This window comes from Oncorhynchus kisutch, linkage group LG19, assembly GCF_002021735.2.
Source record: "Oncorhynchus kisutch isolate 150728-3 linkage group LG19, Okis_V2, whole genome shotgun sequence".
In the NCBI taxonomy this organism is placed as follows: Eukaryota; Metazoa; Chordata; class Actinopteri; order Salmoniformes; family Salmonidae; genus Oncorhynchus; species Oncorhynchus kisutch.
The window spans coordinates 7,862,048-7,883,211 of NC_034192.2; the positions used below are offsets into that span (position 1 = coordinate 7,862,048).

General features: G+C 50.6%; 1 protein-coding gene across 2 annotated transcripts in view; it reads right to left on the reverse strand.

Moving 5' to 3' along the window:
- The window catches only part of LOC109864570 (USP6 N-terminal-like protein), a 91,539-nt gene that overhangs the window by 32,307 nt on the left and 38,068 nt on the right, over positions 1-21,164 (reverse strand). Inside the window, exon 1 of one of the 2 annotated variants that reach the window (XM_031798170.1) lies at positions 13,028-15,065. The exons of the other annotated variant lie outside the window; for it this stretch is intronic. Within the exon in view, the coding sequence (XP_031654030.1) occupies positions 13,028-13,103 (76 nt within the window). The 5' untranslated portion in view covers positions 13,104-15,065. Of the gene's footprint in view, positions 1-13,027; positions 15,066-21,164 lie in introns of those variants that run through there. 2 annotated transcript variants of the gene reach the window in all.

Consider the following 21,164-nt stretch of genomic DNA (forward strand, 5'->3'; position numbering starts at 1 on the left):
TGGGTGGGACACAAGGCGAGGGAGATCAGAAATCAAGGGAGAGCCAAGCATTCTTGAGAAACAGCCTTCATTAATGAGACTCACTTTCAACTCCTGTGGCGAGTCTTATACCCAGAATGATCCTGTTGATCAGGCATATTGCAGGACAGCCGGAGAGAGAAGAGGAAGGGGAGGGAGAGAAAAGGAGAGGAAGAAAGATAATGGTTTCTATCTCCTCCCTCGATCGCTACAGTATGTATCTACCCTGGCACACATAAACGACCCAGGCCAACACCCAGTAAGGGAATGGCTGATGTGGTGTTTTAAAGCATCGAGGTCATCCTGCAGGGCAGGCAGGCAGGCTTGGAGGTTCTGGCGTCCTTTCTGGGAATGTTCTCACACACGGGATACTTTCTGAGAAGGGACACGTCCACTGCTACCATGCTGTCAGTAACATGGCTTGGGAGTTATTGAGCACATTCCAGTGAATCCTCTTCAAAATAAGGACAGAGTCATTTGATTTGAAATTAATGTTATGAAACACATCTCGCCTTCACTCTTGCCATCTCTGTATTTGTCAAGAGCAGCAGGATATTGTCATCTTGAGTGAGAAGTTGACCCTTCACCTCTCTCGCGGCTGTTGCACAGCTCTCTCTCGACTGTTGTACACCTCTCTCGCTCTCTCTCTCGACTGTTGTACACTCTCTCTCTCTACTGTTGTACACCTTTCTCTCTCTCTCTCTCTCTCTCTCTCTCTCTCTCTCTCTCTCGACTGTTGTACACCTCTCTCTCTCTCGACTGTTGTACACTCTCTCTCTCTACTGTTGTACACCTTTCTCTCTCTCTCTCTCTCTCGACTGTTGTACACCTCTCTCTCTCTCTCGACTGTTGTACACCTCTCTCTCTCTCTCGACTGTTGTACACCTCTCTCTCTCTCTCGACTGTTGTACACCTCTCTCTCTCTCGACTGTTGTACACCTCTCTCTCTCTCGACTGTTGTACACCTCTCTCTCTCTCTCGGCTGTTGTACACCTCTCTCTCTCTCGACTGTTGTACACCTCTCTCTCTCTCTCTCGGCTGTTGTACACCTCTCTCTCTCTCTCTCGGCTGTTGTACACCTCTCTCTCTCTCTCTCGACTGTTGTACACCTCTCTCTCTCTCTCTCGACTGTTGTACACCTCTCTCTCTCTCTCTCGACTGTTGTACACCTCTCTCTCTCTCTCTCGACTGTTGTACACCTCTCTCTCTCTCTCTCGACTGTTGTACACCTCTCTCTCTCTCTCTCTCGACTGTTGTACACCTCTCTCTCTCTCTCTCTCGACTGTTGTACACCTCTCTCTCTCTCTCTCTCGGCTGTTGTACACCTCTCTCTCTCTCTCTCTCGGCTGTTGTACACCTCTCTCTCTCTCTCTCTCGGCTGTTGTACACCTCTCTCTCTCTCTCTCTCTCGGCTGTTGTACACCTCTCTCTCTCTCTCTCTCTCGGCTGTTGTACACCTCTCTCTCTCTCTCTCGGCTGTTGTACACCTCTCTCTCTCTCTCTCGACTGTTGTACACCTCTCTCTCTCTCTCTCGACTGTTGTACACCTCTCTCTCTCTCTCGACTGTTGTACACTCTCTCTCTCTCTCGACTGTTGTACACCTCTCTCTCTCGACTGTTGTACACCTCTCTCTCTCGACTGTTGTACACCTCTCTCTCTCTCTCTCTCGACTGTTGTACACCTCTCTCTCTCTCTCTCTCGACTGTTGTACACCTCTCTCTCTCTCTCTCTCGACTGTTGTACACCTCTCTCTCTCTCTCTCTCGACTGTTGTACACCTCTCTCTCTCTCTCGACTGTTGTACACCTCTCTCTCTCTCGACTGTTGTACACTCTCTCTCTCTACTGTTGTACACCTTTCTCTCTCTCTCTCTCTCTCGACTGTTGTACACCTCTCTCTCTCTCGACTGTTGTACACCTCTCTCTCTCTCTCGACTGTTGTACACCTCTCTCTCTCTCGACTGTTGTACACCTCTCTCTCTCTCGACTGTTGTACACCTCTCTCTCTCTCGACTGTTGTACACCTCTCTCTCTCTCTCGGCTGTTGTACACCTCTCTCTCTCTCGACTGTTGTACACCTCTCTCTCTCTCTCTCTCTCGGCTGTTGTACAACCTCTCTCTCTCTCTCTCGGCTGTTGTACACCTCTCTCTCTCTCTCTCTCGACTGTTGTACACCTCTCTCTCTCGACTGTTGTACACCTCTCTCTCTCTCTCTCGACTGTTGTACACCTCTCTCTCTCTCTCTCGACTGTTGTACACCTCTCTCTCGACTGTTGTACACCTCTCTCTCTCTCTCTCTCGACTGTTGTACACCTCTCTCTCTCTCTCTCTCGGCTGTTGTACACCTCTCTCTCTCTCTCTCGGCTGTTGTACACCTCTCTCTCTCTCTCTCTCGGCTGTTGTACACCTCTCTCTCTCTCTCTCGGCTGTTGTACACCTCTCTCTCTCTCTCTCGGCTGTTGTACACCTCTCTCTCTCTCTCTCGGCTGTTGTACACCTCTCTCTCTCTCTCTCGGCTGTTGTACACCTCTCTCTCTCTCTCTCGACTGTTGTACACCTCTCTCTCTCTCTCTCGACTGTTGTACACCTCTCTCTCTCTCTTGACTGTTGTACACCTCTCTCTCTCTCTCTCTCGACTGTTGTACACCTCTCTCTCTCTCTCTCTCGACTGTTGTACACCTCTCTCTCTCTCTCTCGAGTTGTACACCTCTCTCTCTCTCTCTCGACTGTTGTACACCTCTCTCTCTCTCTCTCGACTGTTGTACACCTCTCTCTCTCTCTCTCGACTGTTGTACACCTCTCTCTCTCTCTCTCGACTGTTGTACACCTCTCTCTCTCTCTCTCGACTGTTGTACACCTCTCTCTCTCTCTCGACTGTTGTACACCTCTCTCTCTCTCTCGACTGTTGTACACCTCTCTCTCTCTCTCTCTCTCGACTGTTGTACACCTCTCTCTCTCTCTCTCGACTGTTGTACACCTCTCTCTCTCTCTCGACTGTTGTACACCTCTCTCTCTCGACTGTTGTACACCTCTCTCTCTCTCGACTGTTGTACACTCTCTCTCTCTCTCTCGGCTGTTGTACACCTCTCTCTCTCTCTCTCTCTCTCGACTGTTGTACACCTCTCTCTCTCTCGACTGTTGTACACCTCTCTCTCTCTCTCTCTCGACTGTTGTACACCTCTCTCTCTCTCTCTCTCGACTGTTGTACACCTCTCTCTCTCTCTCGACTGTTGTACACCTCTCTCTCTCTCTCGACTGTTGTACACCTCTCTCTCTCTCTCGACTGTTGTACACCTCTCTCTCTCTCTCGACTGTTGTACACCTCTCTCTCTCTCGACTGTTGTACACCTCTCTCTCTCTCGACTGTTGTACACCTCTCTCTCTCTCGACTGTTGTACACCTCTCTCTCTCTCGACTGTTGTACACCTCTCTCTCTCTCGACTGTTGTACACCTCTCTCTCTCTCGACTGTTGTACACCTCTCTCTCTCTCGACTGTTGTACACCTCTCTCTCTCTCGACTGTTGTACACCTCTCTCTCTCTCGACTGTTGTACACCTCTCTCTCTCTCGACTGTTGTACACCTCTCTCTCTCGACTGTTGTACACCGCTCTCTCTCGACTGTTGTACACCTCTCTCTCGACTCGACTGTTGTACACCTCTCTCTCTCTCGACTGTTGTACAGTTCTCCCTCTCCAGTCTTCAGAATTGTATATAAAAATCTGCCAAACACTTTGGCAACTGTTTGTGTGGGCGATCTCTGGCACCACATCGCAAGATGAAAACAGAGAGGAGTGTCATACAAACTCCCCCATACTAAACTTTCATGCAAATATAAAACAAGCGATTTAAATCTGTTCTGCACTCCAGCGACAAGGGGATCCGAGCTGTCTCTGTTCTGTTAGGTGTGTTGCGTACAGTGTGTGAGGTTCACGGTTGAAGGTGTCAAATAACAGAAGTGTCAATCTATGCACACCACACACATTTACGCTGGAGTGTTGAACTTTTAAACAATCAGACTTTCACTGAACTACTGGTGCTTTCTGTACTGTAAAACGATAGTCTAAGCTTTGTGCAATCTGACGCCAGGCAGAGGGACTAAAAGACATCACTTCACAGTTAGGATCAATACTCCCTCCCCAAAGGACAGCTAATCAATATTCAATTGGCAATCAATCAGCAGCAGTGTAGAGTATAACCAGACTATTCATCATCTAAATACATGACATGCACACAGAACAACTTTATGAGCCCATACAGTCTTCATCCACCTATTCTGATTATCACTTAGAGACACTCTGGACCAAAGCCTTGGTGTGGGTTGGCAGCAGTAAAGACAGGGAGGTGGGGGGGGGGGGGGGGGGGGGGGGGGAGAGAGAGAGAGAGAGACACTCTGGGCCAAAGCCTTGGTGTGGGTTGGCAGCAGTAAAGACAGGGAGGTGGGGGGGGGGGGAGGGAGGGGAGAGAGAGAGACACTCTGGGCCAAAGCCTTGGTGTGGGTTGGCAGCAGTAAAGACAGGGAGGTGGGGGGGGGAGGGGGGAGAGAGAGAGAGACACTCTGGGCCAAAGCCTTGGTGTGGGTTGGCAGCAGTAAAGACAGGGAGGTGGGGGGGGGGGGAGGGGGGAGAGAGAGAGACACTCTGGGCCAAAGCCTTGGAGTGGGTTGGCAGCAGTAAAGACAGGGAGGTGGGGAGTGGGGGGGGGGGAGTGAGACACTCTGGACCAAAGCCTTGGTGTGGGTTGGCAGCAGTAAAGACAGGGAGGTGGTGGGGGGGAGAGACACTCTGGACCAAAGCCTTGGTGTGGGTTGGCAGCAGTAAAGACATGGAGGTGGGGGGGAGAGGGGGGGGAGAGAGAGAGAGAAAAGAGAGAGGAAAGAGAGAAAAGAAGGAGAGAAGGGGCACAGTCTCATTGTTCCTTTGGGCGGAGCCTGACGCCATCTCTCACTCTGTCCATCTCGGTCACACAAGCACACACAAACCACTTGTGTCCCCACACCACACTACGGACGATGAAATCATTTGCTATGAGTAATGACAGCTTGACAAGTGCAGTGCGTGACTAGTACAGTACACAAACACACACAACTGTATGTATGGGAGCTATAGTGTCATCTGCAACGTCAACGTATCAAACAAGGAACGCAACAATATTAGTACATTGAATGACGCGATTGAGAGAGAATGTGCCTAGATTCAGCAGTCGTAAACAGACTGTCTAATAACAGGTGTACACAAAAACAAATAGGACTGTCACAACTCATCTGGAGGGGGGGGTAACATACATCACTCCCCCTTTCATCTCTACCTGGCTGGTCAGTAGGGAGAGGGGGGTGGAGAGAGAGAGAGCTAACATACATCACTCCCCCTTTCATCTCTACCTGGCTGGTCAGTAGGGAGAGGGGGGTGGAGAGAGAGAGAGCTAACATACATCACTACCCCTTTCATCTCTACCTGGCTGGTCAGTAGGGAGAGGGGGGTGGAGAGAGAGAGAGCTAACATACATCACTCCCCCTTTCATCTCTACCTGGCTGGTCAGTAGGGAGAGGGGGGTGGAGAGAGAGAGAGCTAACAGAATGCTGGACTGTAATACTGCTCCTAGCTCCTCCCGTCACCTGCCAGCAGAATGCTGGACTGTAATACTGCTCCTAGCTCCTCCAGTCACCTGCCTGGCCAGCAGAATGCTGGACTGTAATACTGCTCCTAGCTCCTCCCGTCACCTGCCTGGCCAGCAGAATGCTGGACTGTAATACTGCTCCTAGCTCCTCCAGTCACCTGCCTGGCCAGCAGAATGCTGGACTGTAATACTACTCCTAGCTCCTCCCGTCACCTGTCTGGCCAGCAGAATGCTGGACTGTAATACTGTTCCTAGCTCCTCCCGTCACCTGCCTGGCCAGCAGAATGCTGGACTGTAATACTGCTCCTAGCTCCTCCCGTCACCTGCCTGGCCAGCAGAATGCTGGACTGTAATACTGCTCCTAGCTCCTCCCGTCACCTGCCTGGCCAGCAGAATGCTGGACTGTAATACTGCTCCTAGCTCCTCCCGTCACCTGCCAGCAGAATGCTGGACTGTAATACTGCTCCTAGCTCCTCCCGTCACCTGCCAGCAGAATGCTGGACTGTAATACTGCTCCTAGCTCCTCCCGTCACCTGCCTGGCCAGCAGAATGCTGGACTGTAATACTGCTCCTAGCTCCTCCCGTCACCTGCCTGGCCAGCAGAATGCTGGACTGTAATACTGCTCCTAGCTCCTCCCGTCACCTGCCTGGCCAGCAGAATGCTGGACTGTAATACTGCTCCTAGCTCCTCCCGTCACCTGCCAGCAGAATGCTGGACTGTAATACTGCTCCTAGCTCCTCCCGTCACCTGCCTGGCCAGCAGAATGCTGGACTGTAATACTGCTCCTAGCTCCTCCCGTCACCTGCCTGGCCAGCAGAATGCTGGACTGTAATACTGCTCCTAGCGCCTCCCGTCACCTGCCTGGCCAGCAGAATGCTGGACTGTAATACTGCTCCTAGCTCCTCCCGTCACCTGCCTGGCCAGCAGAATGCTGGACTGTAATACTGCTCCTAGCTCCTCCCGTCACCTGCCTGGCCAGCAGAATGCTGGACTGTAATACTGCTCCTAGCTCCTCCCGTCACCTGCCTGGCCAGCAGAATGCTGGACTGTAATACTGCTCCTAGCTCCTCCCGTCACCTGCCTGGCCAGCAGAATGCTGGACTGTAATACTGCTCCTAGCTCCTCCCGTCACCTGCCTGGCCAGCAGAATGCTGGACTGTAATACTGCTCCTAGCTCCTCCCGTCACCTGCCTGGCCAGCAGAATGCTGGACTGTAATACTGCTCCTAGCTCCTCCCGTCACCTGCCTGGCCAGCAGAATGCTGGACTGTAATACTGCTCCTAGCTCCTCCCGTCACCTGCCTGGCCAGCAGAATGCTGGACTGTAATACTGCTCCTAGCTCCTCCCGTCACCTGCCTGGCCAGCAGAATGCTGGACTGTAATACTGCTCCTAGCTCCTCCCGTCACCTGCCTGGCCAGCAGAATGCTGGACTGTAATACTGCTCCTAGCTCCTCCCGTCACCTGCCTGGCCAGCAGAATGCTGGACTGTAATACTGCTCCTAGCTCCTCCCGTCACCTGCCTGGCCAGCAGAATGCCGGACTGTAATACTGCTCCTAGCTCCTCCCGTCACCTGCCTGGCCAGCAGAATGCCGGACTGTAATACTGCTCCTAGCTCCTCCCGTCACCTGCCTGGCCAGCAGAATGCTGGACTGTAATACTGCTCCTAGCTCCTCCCGTCACCTGCCTGGCCAGCAGAATGCTGGACTGTAATACTGCTCCTAGCTCCTCCAGTCACCTGCCTGGCCAGCAGAATGCTGGACTGTAATACTGCTCCTAGCTCCTCCAGTCACCTGCCTGGGCAGCAGAATGCTGGACTGTAATACTGCTCCTAGCTCCTCCAGTCACCTGCCTGGCCAGCAGAATGCTGGACTGTAATACTGCTCCTAGCTCCTCCCGTCACCTGCCTGGGCAGCAGAATGCTGGACTGTAATACTGCTCCTAGCCCCTCCAGTCACCTGCCAGACAGAATGTCAGACACAGAATGCCAGACACAACATACTGAGGGAGTTAGTAGTATCCCAGGATCTCACTTCAAATATAGGGACATTGGCTTTCACAAACGCTCACTAGTCCTCACTGATCCTGCACATACATATTCAGACATGTACATTCTGCATCCAGAGATAACGACCCTGCTGATACTTTACATGTACATTCTGCATCCAGAGATAACGACCCTGCTGATAGTTTACATGTACATTCTGCATCCAGAGAGATAACAACCCTGCTGATACTTTACATGTACATTCTGCATCCAGAGAGATAACGACCCTGCTGATACTTTACATGTACATTCTGCATCCAGAGAGATAACGACCCTGCTGATACTTTACATGTACATTCTGCATCCAGAGAGATAACGACCCTGCTGATACTTTACATGTACATTCTGCATCCAGAGAGATAACGACCCTGCTGATACTTTACATGTACATTCTGCATCCAGAGGGATAACGACCCTGCGGATACTTTACATGTACATTCTGCATCCAGAGATACAGACCCTGCTGATACTTTACATGTACATTCTGCATCCAGAGAGATAATGACCCTGCTGATATTTACATGTACATTCTGCATCCAGAGAGATAATGACCCTGCTGATACTTTACATGTACATTCTGCATCCAAGGAGATAAAGACCCTGCTGATACTTTACATGTACATTCTGCATCCAAGGAGATAAAGACCCTGCTGATATTTACATGTACATTCTGCATCCAGAGAGATAATGACCCTGCTGATACTTTACATGTACATTCTGCATCCAGAGAGATAAAGACCCTGCTGATATTTACATGTACATTCTGCATCCAGAGAGATAACGACCAGTGGTACTCAAACCATACTTGTAAAAGACCTTCATAGAAAATGACTCAAGTAAAAGTCAACCAGTAAAATACTACTTGAGTAAAAGTCGAAAAGTATTTGGTTTTAAATATACTTAAGTATCAAAAGTATTAATCCTGTCAAAATCCGTATATTATGCAAACCAGACAGCAAGTGTTTTTGTACATGTTTTATTTTCATTTACAGATAGCCAGGGGTACACTACAACACTCAGGCATCATTTACAGATAGCCAGGGGTACACTACAACACTCAGGCATCATTTACAGATAGCCAGGGGTACACTACAACACTCAGGCATCATTTACAGATAGCCAGGGGTACACTACAACACTCAGGCATCATTTACAGATAGCCAGGGGTACACTACAACACTCAGGCATCATTTACAGATAGCCAGGTGTACACTACAACACTCAGGCATCATTTACAGATAGCCAGGGGTACACTACAACACTCAGGCATCATTTACAGATAGCCAGGTGTACACTACAACACTCAGGCATCATTTACAGATAGCCAGGGGTACACTACAACACTCAGGCATCATTTACAAATGAAGCATGTGTGTTTAGTGAGTCAGATCAGAGGCAGTAGAGATGACCAGGGATGTTCTCTTGATAAGTGTGGGAATTGGACCATTTTCCTGTCAAAATGTACTTTTGGATGTCAAGGAAAATGTATAGAGTAAAAAATTACATTATTTTCTTTAGGAATGTAGTGTAAAAAGTAAGTTGTCAAAAAATGTAAATAGTAAAGATAACCCCCAAAAACTATTTAAGTATCTCTCCCTCTCCCTCTCTCCCTCCCTCTCTCTCGCTCCCTCTCACCACGCTCCCTCTCACCACGCTCCCTCTCACCACGCTCCCTCTCACCACGCTCTCGCTCTCTCTCTCACCACGCTCTCTCACGCTCTCACTCCCTCTCACCACGCTCCCGCTCCCTCTCACCACGCTCCCGCTCCCTCTCACCACGCTCCCGCTCCCTCTCACCACGCTCCCGCTCCCTCTCACCACGCTCCCTCTCACCACGCTCCCTCTCACCACGCTCCCTCTCACCACGCTCCCTCTCACCACGCTCCCTCTCACCACGCTCCCTCTCACCACGCTCCCTCTCACCACGCTCCCTCTCACCACACTCCCTCTCCCTCTCACCACGCTCCCTCTCCCTCTCACCACGCTCCCTCTCCCTCTCACCACGCTCCCTCTCCCTCTCACCACGCTCCCTCTCCCTCTCACCACGCTCCCTCTCACCACGCTCCCTCTCACCACGCTCCCTCTCCCTACGCTCCCTCTCCCTCTCACCACGCTCCCTCTCCCTCTCACCACGCTCCCTCTCTCTCTCACCACGCTCCCTCTCTCTCTCACCACGCTCCCTCTCACTACGCTCCCTCCCTCCCTCTCTCTCACCACGCTCCCTCCCTCCCTCTCTCTCACCACGCTCCCTCCCTCTCTCTCTCACCACGCTCCCTCTCTCTCTCACCACGCTCCCTCTCTCTCTCACCACGCTCCCTCTCTCTCTCACCACGCTCCCTCTCTCTCACCACGCTCCCTCTCTCTCACCACGCTCCCTCTCTCTCTCTCTCACCACGCTCCCTCTCTCTCACCGCGCTCTCTCTCTCTCTCTCACCGCGCTCTCTCACCACGCTCCCTCTCCCTCACCACGCTCCCTCTCTCTCACCACGCTCCCTCTCTCTCACCACGCTCCCTCTCTCTCACCACGCTCCCTCCCTTCCTCTCACCACGCTCCCTCCCTTCCTCTCACCACGCTCCCTCCCTTCCTCTCACCACTCTCCCTCCCTTCCTCTCCCTCCCTCTCTCTCACCATGCTCCCTCCCTCTCACCACGCTCCCTGCCTCTCACCACGCTCCCTGCCTCTCACCACGCTCCCTGCCTCTCACCACGCTCCCTGCCTCTCACCACGCTCCCTGCCTCTCACCACGCTCCCTGCCTCTCACCACGCTCCCTGCCTCTCACCACGCCCCCTCCCTCTCACCACGCTCCCTCCCTCTCACCACGCTCCCTCCCTCTCACCACGCTCCCTCCCTCTCACCACGCTCCCTCCCTCTCACCACCCGCTCCCTCCCTCTCACCACCCGCTCCCTCCCTCTCACCACCCGCTCCCTCCCTCTCACCACCCGCCCCCTCCCTCTCACCACCCTCCCTCCCTCTCACCACCCGCTCCCTCCCTCTCACCACCCGCTCCCTCCCTCTCACCACCCGCTCCCTCCCTCTCACCACCCGCTCCCTCCCTCCCACCACGTGTGTGTGTGAGTAAGTCTAAAGCGAAGTGTGTACATATTAGTGTGTGCACCTGTGTATGTTTGTGTGTGTTGAGAATTTTTCCGCAGGGTCGATGGCCGGAGATTAAAATGGCAGAGAAGGAGGAGGGCCCTAAACTCAATGTGCCCTTTGTAGTGGGCATCACAGATCGATGAGAAGCTCAACTCTCCACAACACCAGCTCTGTTCTACTGCTCCTGCCTGCAGCACAGTGACAACATGCTGCTACACAGGGAAGGGGACGAGTTATTATCCAGGTCAATATGTTGAGACACACACAAACCAGTTCCTTTCAGGATTCACTTTTCTGTGTGCAAAAATCAAGAATTCACGGCTTATTATTATGGTCTTGCAACTTTGACCAATCACTGCACTATTTCCGCATAAAACAGTCAAATCCTCGCAATATTATCGCATAACACACACAATTTCAACCAATTAGCACATAAATATGGTTAAATCAAGACACACGTTAACTGTATCCCTCGTCAGCGCAATTTTGCTAAAAATCACAGCATTGCCAACCAAAATGTCCAAATTGCCACAACAAAATCAAGTATTTTTGCCTGCAAATATCCCTGTGAAATCCTGAGTGGTGCAGCGGTCTAAGGCACTACCTCATTGCTAGAGAACCTGGTTCGATAACATGGCTGTATCACAACCGGCCGTGATTGGGAGTCCCATAGGGCGGCACAGCGTTGTCCGGGTTAGGGTTTGGTCGGGGTAAGGCCGTCATTGTAAATAAGAATTTGTTATTAATTTGCTTGCCTTGCCTAAAAGGTTCAATCTAAAACCCTGGAGGGACTGACGAGCATTCATACATGTTACAAACATACACACATGTGCAGGCGCAGAATTCACCATTAACAAGCAGTGAGGTGAGAAGTGTGTAATCGGTTTCCCCTCCCCCTGGCATGTAAAAAAGCTTAGATACACAGGGCTAAGAGAATAGAGCTTAGATACACAGGGCTAAGAGAATAGAGCTTCGATACACAGGGCTAAGAGAATAGAGCTTAGATACACAGGGCTAAGAGAACAGAGCTTCGATACACAGGGCTAAGAGAACAGAGCTTCGATACACAGGGCTAAGAGAACAGAGCTTCGATACACAGGGCTAAGAGAACAGAGCTTAGATACACAGGGCTAAGAGAACAGAGCTTAGACACACAGGGCTAAGAGAATAGAGCTTAGATACACATGGCTAAGAGAACAGAGCTTAGACACACAGGGCTAAGAGAATAGAGCTTAGATACACAGGGCTAAGAGAATAGAGCTTCGATACACAGGGCTAAGAGAATAGAGCTTCGATACACAGGGCTAAGAGAACAGAGCTTCGATACACAGGGCTAAGAGAATAGAGCTTAGATACACAGGGCTAACAGAGTAGAGCTTAGATACACGGGGCTAAGAGTAGAGCTTAGATACACAGGGCTAAGAGTAGAGCTTAGATACACAGGGCTAAGAGAATAGAGCTTCGATACACAGGGCTAAGAGAATAGAGCTTAGATACACAGGGCTAAGAGAATAGAGCTTAGATACACAGGGCTAACCGAGTAGAGCTTAGATACACAGGGCTAAGAGTAGAGCTTAGATACACAGGGCTAAGAGAATAGAGCTTCGATACACAGGGCTAAGAGATTAGAGCTTAGATACACAGGACTAAGAGAATAGAGCTTAGATACACAGGACTAAGAGAATAGAGCCAGCCTTTGTTAAGGAGATGCTTGAGGCCTAGATGTCTTTAAAATAACCCACCTCACAACCCATATAAAATCCCTAGCCAGTAGCCTGAATGGGGATGCAGAGTGTTACGGCTCCACCCAGAGCCCAGGTGATTCTCCTCAGAGTGTAGACTGAGCTTTTGGCAGTGAAAAGCATTAGCCAATCATTAGTGCCCACAGCCCAACACTGACCCCTCAGAGCTGGTCCAATCAGCAGACAGGACTAGATCGGGGTCACCAAGTGTCCCATTACCCCAGGGAACCTTCCTTCATTATTAATTACACACCAGACACACACACACACCATAGCAACAGAGCTATTACAGCAGTACCAAGGGAATCTCTTTCTCTCTAGCCAACTCTCTCAAACACAGACACACAAGGGATCTGTCAGATGTTAATGGCATTCATTTTGAGGGACACAGTACAGCTAATGTACAACACAGTCAGATACACAGAGACAGACACACTCAGACACACACACACACAAAAGAAAGAAAGGCATTTCACTGTACTTGTCCATGAGACAATAAAACACACACCTCCGTATCTGGCTGCTGCTCTGCGTCGGGAGGGAGACACCAGCTCCCTGACCATATGAAGCACCTGCATGCTCATAGTGGGGAGGGGCCAACCATGTACACCGGGCGTGGGGAGCCCACTCTCGCCCTCCCGACAACCTCATCCCTCACAGGGTCCTCTGAAATCATCCCAATGTCTTAAAAGTCAAGCCCATCTTATTCCCAGGCACCAGATTTAGGGTGCACAGAGCCCGGATCTTTCCCCAGTCCTAGTTCCTCTCTTTGGGGTGGAGTAGTGGCGGCAGCCCCTCAAGGTTCCAAGGATGATTCCAAGGTTAGCTTTAGCCTCCAGTTCCACCCAGTCATCCCTAAGCCTTTTCCTCTCTGCTCTGATCCAACCTCCCTCTCTCCTCAGTCGCTCTCAGCACCAGCAGCAAGCTCTCAACACTCCCTTACGCGATCACACATGCACGTCCCTAGCACTCACACACACTTTCTCTCCTACCCTGCTACATGTGAATATCTAAGTCACATTTAGGTCGACCTAGAGAGGCAGTCTGTTCTAAGACACTGAAGGCTGTCTGCATCACTGCTCTTCCTCTCCTCTCTCTCCAGGGGTCAGCGGCTCTCACAGGTCCAGCAATACCAGACCACCGCTCTCACAGGTCCAGCAATACCAGACCACCGCTCTCACAGGTCCAGCAATACCAGACCACCGCTCTCACAGGTCCAGCAATACCAGACCACCGCTCTCACAGGTCCAGCAATACCAGACCACCGCTCTCACAGGTCCAGCAATACCAGACCACCGCTCTCACAGGTCCAGCAATACCAGACCACCGCTCTCACAGGTCCAGCAATACCAGACCACCGCTCTCACAGGTCCAGCAATACCAGACCACCGCTCTCACAGGTCCATTAATACCCAGACCACCGCTCTCACAGGTCCATTAATACCCAGACCACCGCTCTCACAGATCCATTAATACCCAGACCACCGCTCTCACAGGTCCAGGTAAAGCAGACCACTGCTCTCACAGGTCCAGGTAAAGCAGACCACTGCTCTCACGGGTCCAGGTAAAGCAGACCACTGCTCTCACGGGCCCAGGTAAAGCAGACCACTGCTCTCACGGGCCCAGGTAAAGCAGACCACCGCTCTCACAGGTCCAGGTAAAGCAGACCACCGCTCTCACGGGTCCAGGTAAAGCAGACCACCGCTCTCACGGGTCCAGGTAAAGCAGACCACTGCTCTCACAGGTCCAGGTAAAGCAGACCACTGCTCTCACAGATCCATTAATACCCAGACCACCGCTCTCAAACACAATGTCACCTCAACCCAACGGGTTGGGAGCTGGAGGTCGTTGGTTTGTTAGCTGCAGTTAGCTGCTCTTCTGAGACTCTCAGGTTCAGCGGAGAGAGAGGGTGTGTTCTTTTCCCCAGTCGGTGCTCCCACACACAGAACACACACTTATCTTGTTCGGCAGAGGCAATAGAGTTGAACACGCACCCAGCTCTCAGGAACACAGGAAGGAGACTGTCAGATCTCTCTCTGTTGCTCTCCCTCTCTGTTCAGAGAGCTGTGCTGTAGGAGTTCACCTTGCTGGCAGAACAGAGGAAGGTGGTTTGGATCAATAGCAGCAGTATCCCTGCTCCAAAGACATGCCACTCTGCTCACATCCACAGCTAGCTAGCTCACTGGGGTAAGGCAGTCAGTCCACCCAACTCTCATTGTTCTCTCGTCCTGTTTATTACTCTCTCACTTCTCCCTCTCTCCCTGTGCACTGCTCTCTCCCCATCTCGCTGTTCCTCTCGTTCCCACCCTCGATCTCTCCTTCCAAATTGATTTAATGGGAGTACATCCTCATTCACGGACAGCCTCGCTCTCCCCCCTCTGCCTCAATCTCTCCTCTCCCTCCCTCTGTTTTTCTCCCCCCCTCTTTCTCCGTTGCTCCCCGCTTAGTAACGACGCCCTGCTCCACCGTCACTCTGAAGCCTGGTACATGAACAGAACAGGAAAATACAGGGGAAGTAAAAAGCAGCTGTATGTGATCATCAGTAGTTGTCTCTCTCTGTGTGTGTCGGAGTCTCCCTCCGTCTCGGTGTCTCTCCCCATGTCTCCCCCTCCGTCTCCCCATCTCCATCCGTCTCTGCCTTTGGCTCCCTCTCTCCATAATACTCTCGATATCTTCCCCTCTGTCTACCTCCACTAATTTCCTGCACTCATCTTTCTGTTTATAATGGTTAATCAGAAGATAACCATGGTGCTCTCCCAGAAGCATGTCTGGTGCGTTAAACCTGCCAATTCAGGCAAACAAACAGGTAATGATGTCGCATAAGGCTTACTTCATTATTCAATGTTTTTAAATTATTTTCACTGCATCAGACGTACTTCAACTCTTTTCTTTCCTGTATTCTCCAGAAATTAATTTCTCCAGTATGAATACTTTTCACCCTCTGCATGAGAAAACCATGTCAATATAAGGTGATGCCATTCAGTTACAGAAGATCATACATCATTGACGCATTTTATTGACTTTGCAAAGAGATGACTCATACATGCACAAAGGTGGGAACCTGCACGCAGACACACATGTACACACACCCTCAACCCAAGGACAGTGTGCAGTCTGCATTGTAAGCTGCAATGGGGCAGCCAGTGTCATTCTTTATCCTAATGACATTTCCCCACAAAGACACACACACACACACACACACACACACACACACACTTCTTTAACTCTGCACGCACAACAAATAAAGCTGTGCAAAGAGTGTGTGTGCAGCCCTCCTAAGGCATTGAGTTATTGGGCCCAACACTATAGAGCACTGTCGCTACGCCTCAACACTATAGAGCACTGTCGCTACGCCTCAACACTATAGAGCACTGTCGCTACGGCCCAACACTATAGAGCACTGTCGCTACGGCCCAACACTATAGAGCACTGTCGCTACGCCTCAACACTATAGAGCACTGTCGCTACGGCCCAACACTATAGAGCACTGTCGCTACGGCCCAACACTATAGAGCACTGTCGCTATGGCCCAACACTATAGAGCACTGTCGCTATGGCCCAACACTATAGAGCACTGTCGCTACGGCCCAACACTATAGAGCACTGTCGCTACGCCTCAACACTATAGAGCACTGTCACTACGGCCCAACACGATAGAGCACTGTCGCTACGGCCCAACACGATAGAGCACTGTCGCTACGGCCCAACACGATAGAGCACTGTCGCTACGGCCCAACACGATAGAGCACTGTCACTACGGCCCAACACTATAGAGCACTGTCGGTACAGCCCAACACTATAGAGCACTGTCGCCACGCCTCAACACTATGGTGCACTGTCGCTACGCCTCAACACTGTTGCTACGCCAACACTATAGTGCACTGTCGCTACGCCTCAACACTATAGTGCACTGTCGCTACGGCCCAACACTATAGTGCACTGTCCCTACGGCCCAACACTATAGAGCACTGTCGCTACGCCCCAACACTATAGAGCACTGTCGCTACGCCTCAACACTATAGAGCACCGTCGCTACGGCCCAACACTATAGAGCACTGTCGCTATGTACCAACACTATAGAGCACTGTCGCTACGGCCCAACACTATAGTGCACTGTCGCTACGGCCCAACACTATAGTGCACTGTCGCTACGGCCCAACACTATAGTGCACTGTTGCTATGCCCCAACACTATGCTGCTGTTGCTATCTGTCTGTGACCCTGACATACTAGGAGTGTGGGGCCCATCACAGAGATAGAGGTGGTGCTCTAAGTCCCCTGGACAAACACACACACCGATACAACACAGTCTAGTGGACTTCAGTGTTTATTATCTAGTCTTGCTGGTCCCCATCTTCTACAGTTCCTGTGTGCTGTCATATGCTGCCTTAATATGATCAACATAAACATTTCTGACTAAGATAACCAAGGGAAATAAAGGTGTGTGTGTGCGTGTGCGCGTGTGTGTGTGTCTGTACTGACCAAAGGCGTGCAAAGCAAGAGAGGTAAAGAGAGGAATGGGTTGATCTCCTGTCGATGGAGGAGACATACAACGGCGTAAATCGACAGTCTCCCCCCTCTCCGACAGCCCCTCAGCCCTGGTCATAAGAGGGCCAGTCATACACACATCAAATCAATGGCCCCTCCACGGCGCTCTGTTCACACCTGCCTGACTGGGAAATGACAGAGAAGTCCTTCAAAGCTGGGGAAACATCACCTCTTCAATCTAGGAGGAAGATAGAGTTCAGCCTGTCAACAGTCCTCAATCTATGAATCAGCAAAGGCTAGAAGGAACTGTCAATGTGGTTTTTCTGTGTTTTTCGATTGAGGACACTCAAGATGGAACACACTCCAGAGGTCAAGATACCAGAAAGTGTCTCCAGAGACGAGGGATGAAAGGGAGAAAATTGAGAATGAGAAATGGGGAGAAAGAGCGAGCAAGGTAGGAGAAAACTAAATAAGAAACGGCAAATAGACTGATAGAGTAAGAGGGAAAAGAGAGTAGAGGTTTGCACAGGCTCATTTTCACTCACTGAAATCAGTCAAGAGATGTCTCCAATTTTAGCAGTCCAACATGAATACAGCTCTTTGATCACTGTCGGTTTGCTGCTAGACAGCAGTAACTCCAATATCCCGAAACATTCCCTCTCTCTCTCCCTCCCTACATGCATCTCTCTCTCCAGCAGGTTCACTCCAGGTCGAGCTAGCTGACAAGGGGACTAATACACAAACAAATCAACGTGACAAAACGCTGAAAACAGTCAGTCACTGTTAGCGTGGACTGGTAGGAACACACTGTAGAAGGCCAATAAGTACAGGAACTCTACACTAACAGTGTGTTGTATTCTGAACTAAACCGGCTTCCCTTACTCATCTCCTAACTTCCATGAACACTGATCTGACAGGTCAAAGCAACATGATAAATCCCAGTCCCCTGTCCCTTCCCCATCCATCCCTTTCTTTCATCCTTCCTCTGTTCTGGCTCCGTGCCACAGGGCGCGAGGGAATGGAACACGGGGGGGGGGGGGGGGGGCAGCCTGGAAAAACATCACTGGGCTCCCTCACACTTCCTGTTTGCACCGTGTCACTTCCTGCTCTCGGGGTTTAACTTTCCAACCAATCAAAAGACTGCTATTATTCCACTGACTACTGTCCTGCTGCATACCCACACTGCTTTGAGTCTCCAAACTCTACAATGACATCTGACCTTTCCTCATCTCTGAGCACTTTCAGTCCTCGCCCAAACCAGTTCTGGCCACTGAACGTCTCACTCTTACACTCTCAAAGGCCACTCCTACATCCAAGCCAGTCCCCCCCCTCACCCAAACCAGGCCTCTCCCAAAGTATACTCATCATCCCAAACCGGGCCTCACCCCTCACGCCTACATCTGTCCCTCCCTCTAACCCCATACTTTCCCTCTGGCAAGCTCCGTCTGTCCTTCACCCTACCCTCTGTAGCCAGAGTGACCTATACGCCACGGCATGTACAGAGCATCTGCTGTGGCCTTTTACAGGATGGTGAGAGATTCAGAGAGCCATAAAGGCTCTCTATGGGGAGAGCTGAGCAAACAGATGTGTGAGAGAGTGTGGTGTGTGTGTGTGTGTGTGTGTGTGTGTGTTAGGAGGGTGGAGTTGTTTACATGCCAACAGTAAAATCAGCAGCTGCTAAAACAGTGGAGCACTAGAGGTAGAGGTGACCATGATGTGTAGTCGTGCTGTGGGAGTTTATGAACGATACCCATGATGCTCTGCTCAGGCACGCTCGCGGTCAGCCAGCCGTTCATGCGTCTTCAGGTCTATCCCGGTTTGACATTGGTCGATACGATGCGCGTCGTTCGTCATCGGTTGACGGGTTGCACGCCATTTGTCAGAGAGTGTGTGTGCGGTTACTCAATGCTCAGTAGGGTGTGTGTGTCATTTGTTATTGGTCATAGGGGTGGGGCCAGCTTGCCAATGGTCAGTGGAGGTGGGGGGGGGGGGGGGGGGGGGGGGGGGTATTGGTCACGAGGTGTGAATGGTTTGGCCATTTGTCACAGGGTGCGGTAGGGTGGTTTCTCATTGGTTAAGGTGTGCTGTGTCCTCGCCACTAGGGAGACGGGAATGACTGCCTGAGCGCCAGCTATTTAAGAGCGTGCCAGCGTATGCTGCAGTGTAAGCCATGTGTGTTTAACAGCTCGCCTGTGTGTGATATGCATTCACCTCATCACAATTACACCAATGTACACCACAAATGTGTGTGTGTGTGTGTGTGGGTCCTGGAGGTACAGATTTACGAGCCCCATTCATAAACCGCAGGTACATAGAAGACACCGTACCGCTTGCGTTTGAACAGCCACGTTGTTTATATGAGGTTTTCAAGGCTAAACACGACGCAAGTAAACCGCCAGTTTGAGCTAGATGTTTGAACACATGGGGTTCTGGTCAAAAGTAGTGTACTATATAGGGAATATGGTGCCCTTTGGGATGCGTCCTGAGAGAGTGGAATAATGGCGTGAGTAAATATGATGTGAATGAAGGCCCAGCCTGTCTCGGTTCTATACATAGTGCATGACCCAATCTGTCTGAACTCAACTCCAACACATGAACTATTGAGAGGTTCCACTTTGTGAGGAGCAGCAGGGTGCCAGGGTAGAGCTGGGAGTAGAGATCACCATGGCAACATGCAGACTACAACGCCCATGATAGGCCAACAACCAGCCTTATGGTAGTAGAAAAGTCACCACAATTACTGTGTGTGTGTGTGTGTGTGAGAGAGTGTGGAGGGAGAGAAATGCTAATTGGTAATAGAATTGACTAATTCTATGAAAATGTATGTCAGTAAGTGTGTGTGTGTGTGTGTGTGTGTGTGTGTGTGAAACAAAATTGTAGACCTGCACCAGGCTGGGAAGACTGAATCTGCAATAGGTAAGCAGCTTGGTTTGAAGAAATCAACTGTGATAATCTCCCTCGATCTGGGGCTCCACGCAAGATCTCACCCCATGGGGTCAAAATGATCACAAGAATGGTGAGCAAAAGTCCCAGAACCACACGGGAGGACCTAGTGAATGACCTGCAGAGAGCCGGGACCAAAGTAACAAAGCCTACCATCAGTAACACACTATGCTGCCAGGGACTCAAATCCTACCATGCCAGACGTGTCCCCCTGCTTAAGTCAGTACATGTCCAGGCCCGTCTGAAGTTTGCTAGAGAGCATTTGGATGATCCAGAAGAAGATTGGGAGAATTATATTTTGGTTTCATCTGACCATATGACACTTTTTGGTAAAAACTCAACTTGTCGTGTTTGCAGGACAAAGAATGCTGAGTTGCATCCAAAGAACACCATACCTACTGTGAAGCATGGGGGTGGAAACATCATGCTTTGGGGCTGTTTTTCTGCAAAGGGACCAGGACGACTGATCCATGTAAAGGAAAGAATCAATGGGGCCATGTATCGTGATATTTTGAGTGAAAACCTCCTTCCATCAGCAAGGGCATTGAAGATGAAACATAACTGGGTCTTTCAGCATGACAATGATCCCAAACACACCGCCCGGGCAACGAAGGAGTGGCTTCGTAAGAAGCATTTCAAGGTCCTGGAGTGGCCTAGCCAGTCTCCAGATCTCAACCCCATAGAAAATCTATGGAGGGAGTTGAAAGTCTGTGTTTCCCAGCAACAGCCCCAAAACGTCACTGCTCTAGAGGAGATCTGCATGGAGTAATGGGCCAAAATACCAGCAACAGTGTGTGAAAACCTTGTGAAGACTTACAGAAAATGTTTGACCTCTGTCATTGCCAACAAAGGGTATATAACAAAGTATTGAGATTAACTTTTGTTATTGACCAAATACTTATTTTCCACCATAATTTGCAAACTTGCACAATTGGTGGCTGACTAAATACTTTTTTGCCCCACTATGTGCGTGTGTGTCAGTCAGTGTGTACTGTATGTATGCGTGTGTGTCAGTCAGTGTGTACTGTATGTATGTGTGTGTGTCAGTCAGTGTGTACTGTAGGTATGCGTGTGTGTCAGTGTGTACTGTATGCATGTGCTAGAGGTCGACCGATTAATTAGGGCCGATTTCAAGTTTTCATAACAATCGGAAATCTGTATTTTTGGGCGCCGATGTGCCGATTTATTTTATTTTTATACCTTTATTTAACTAGG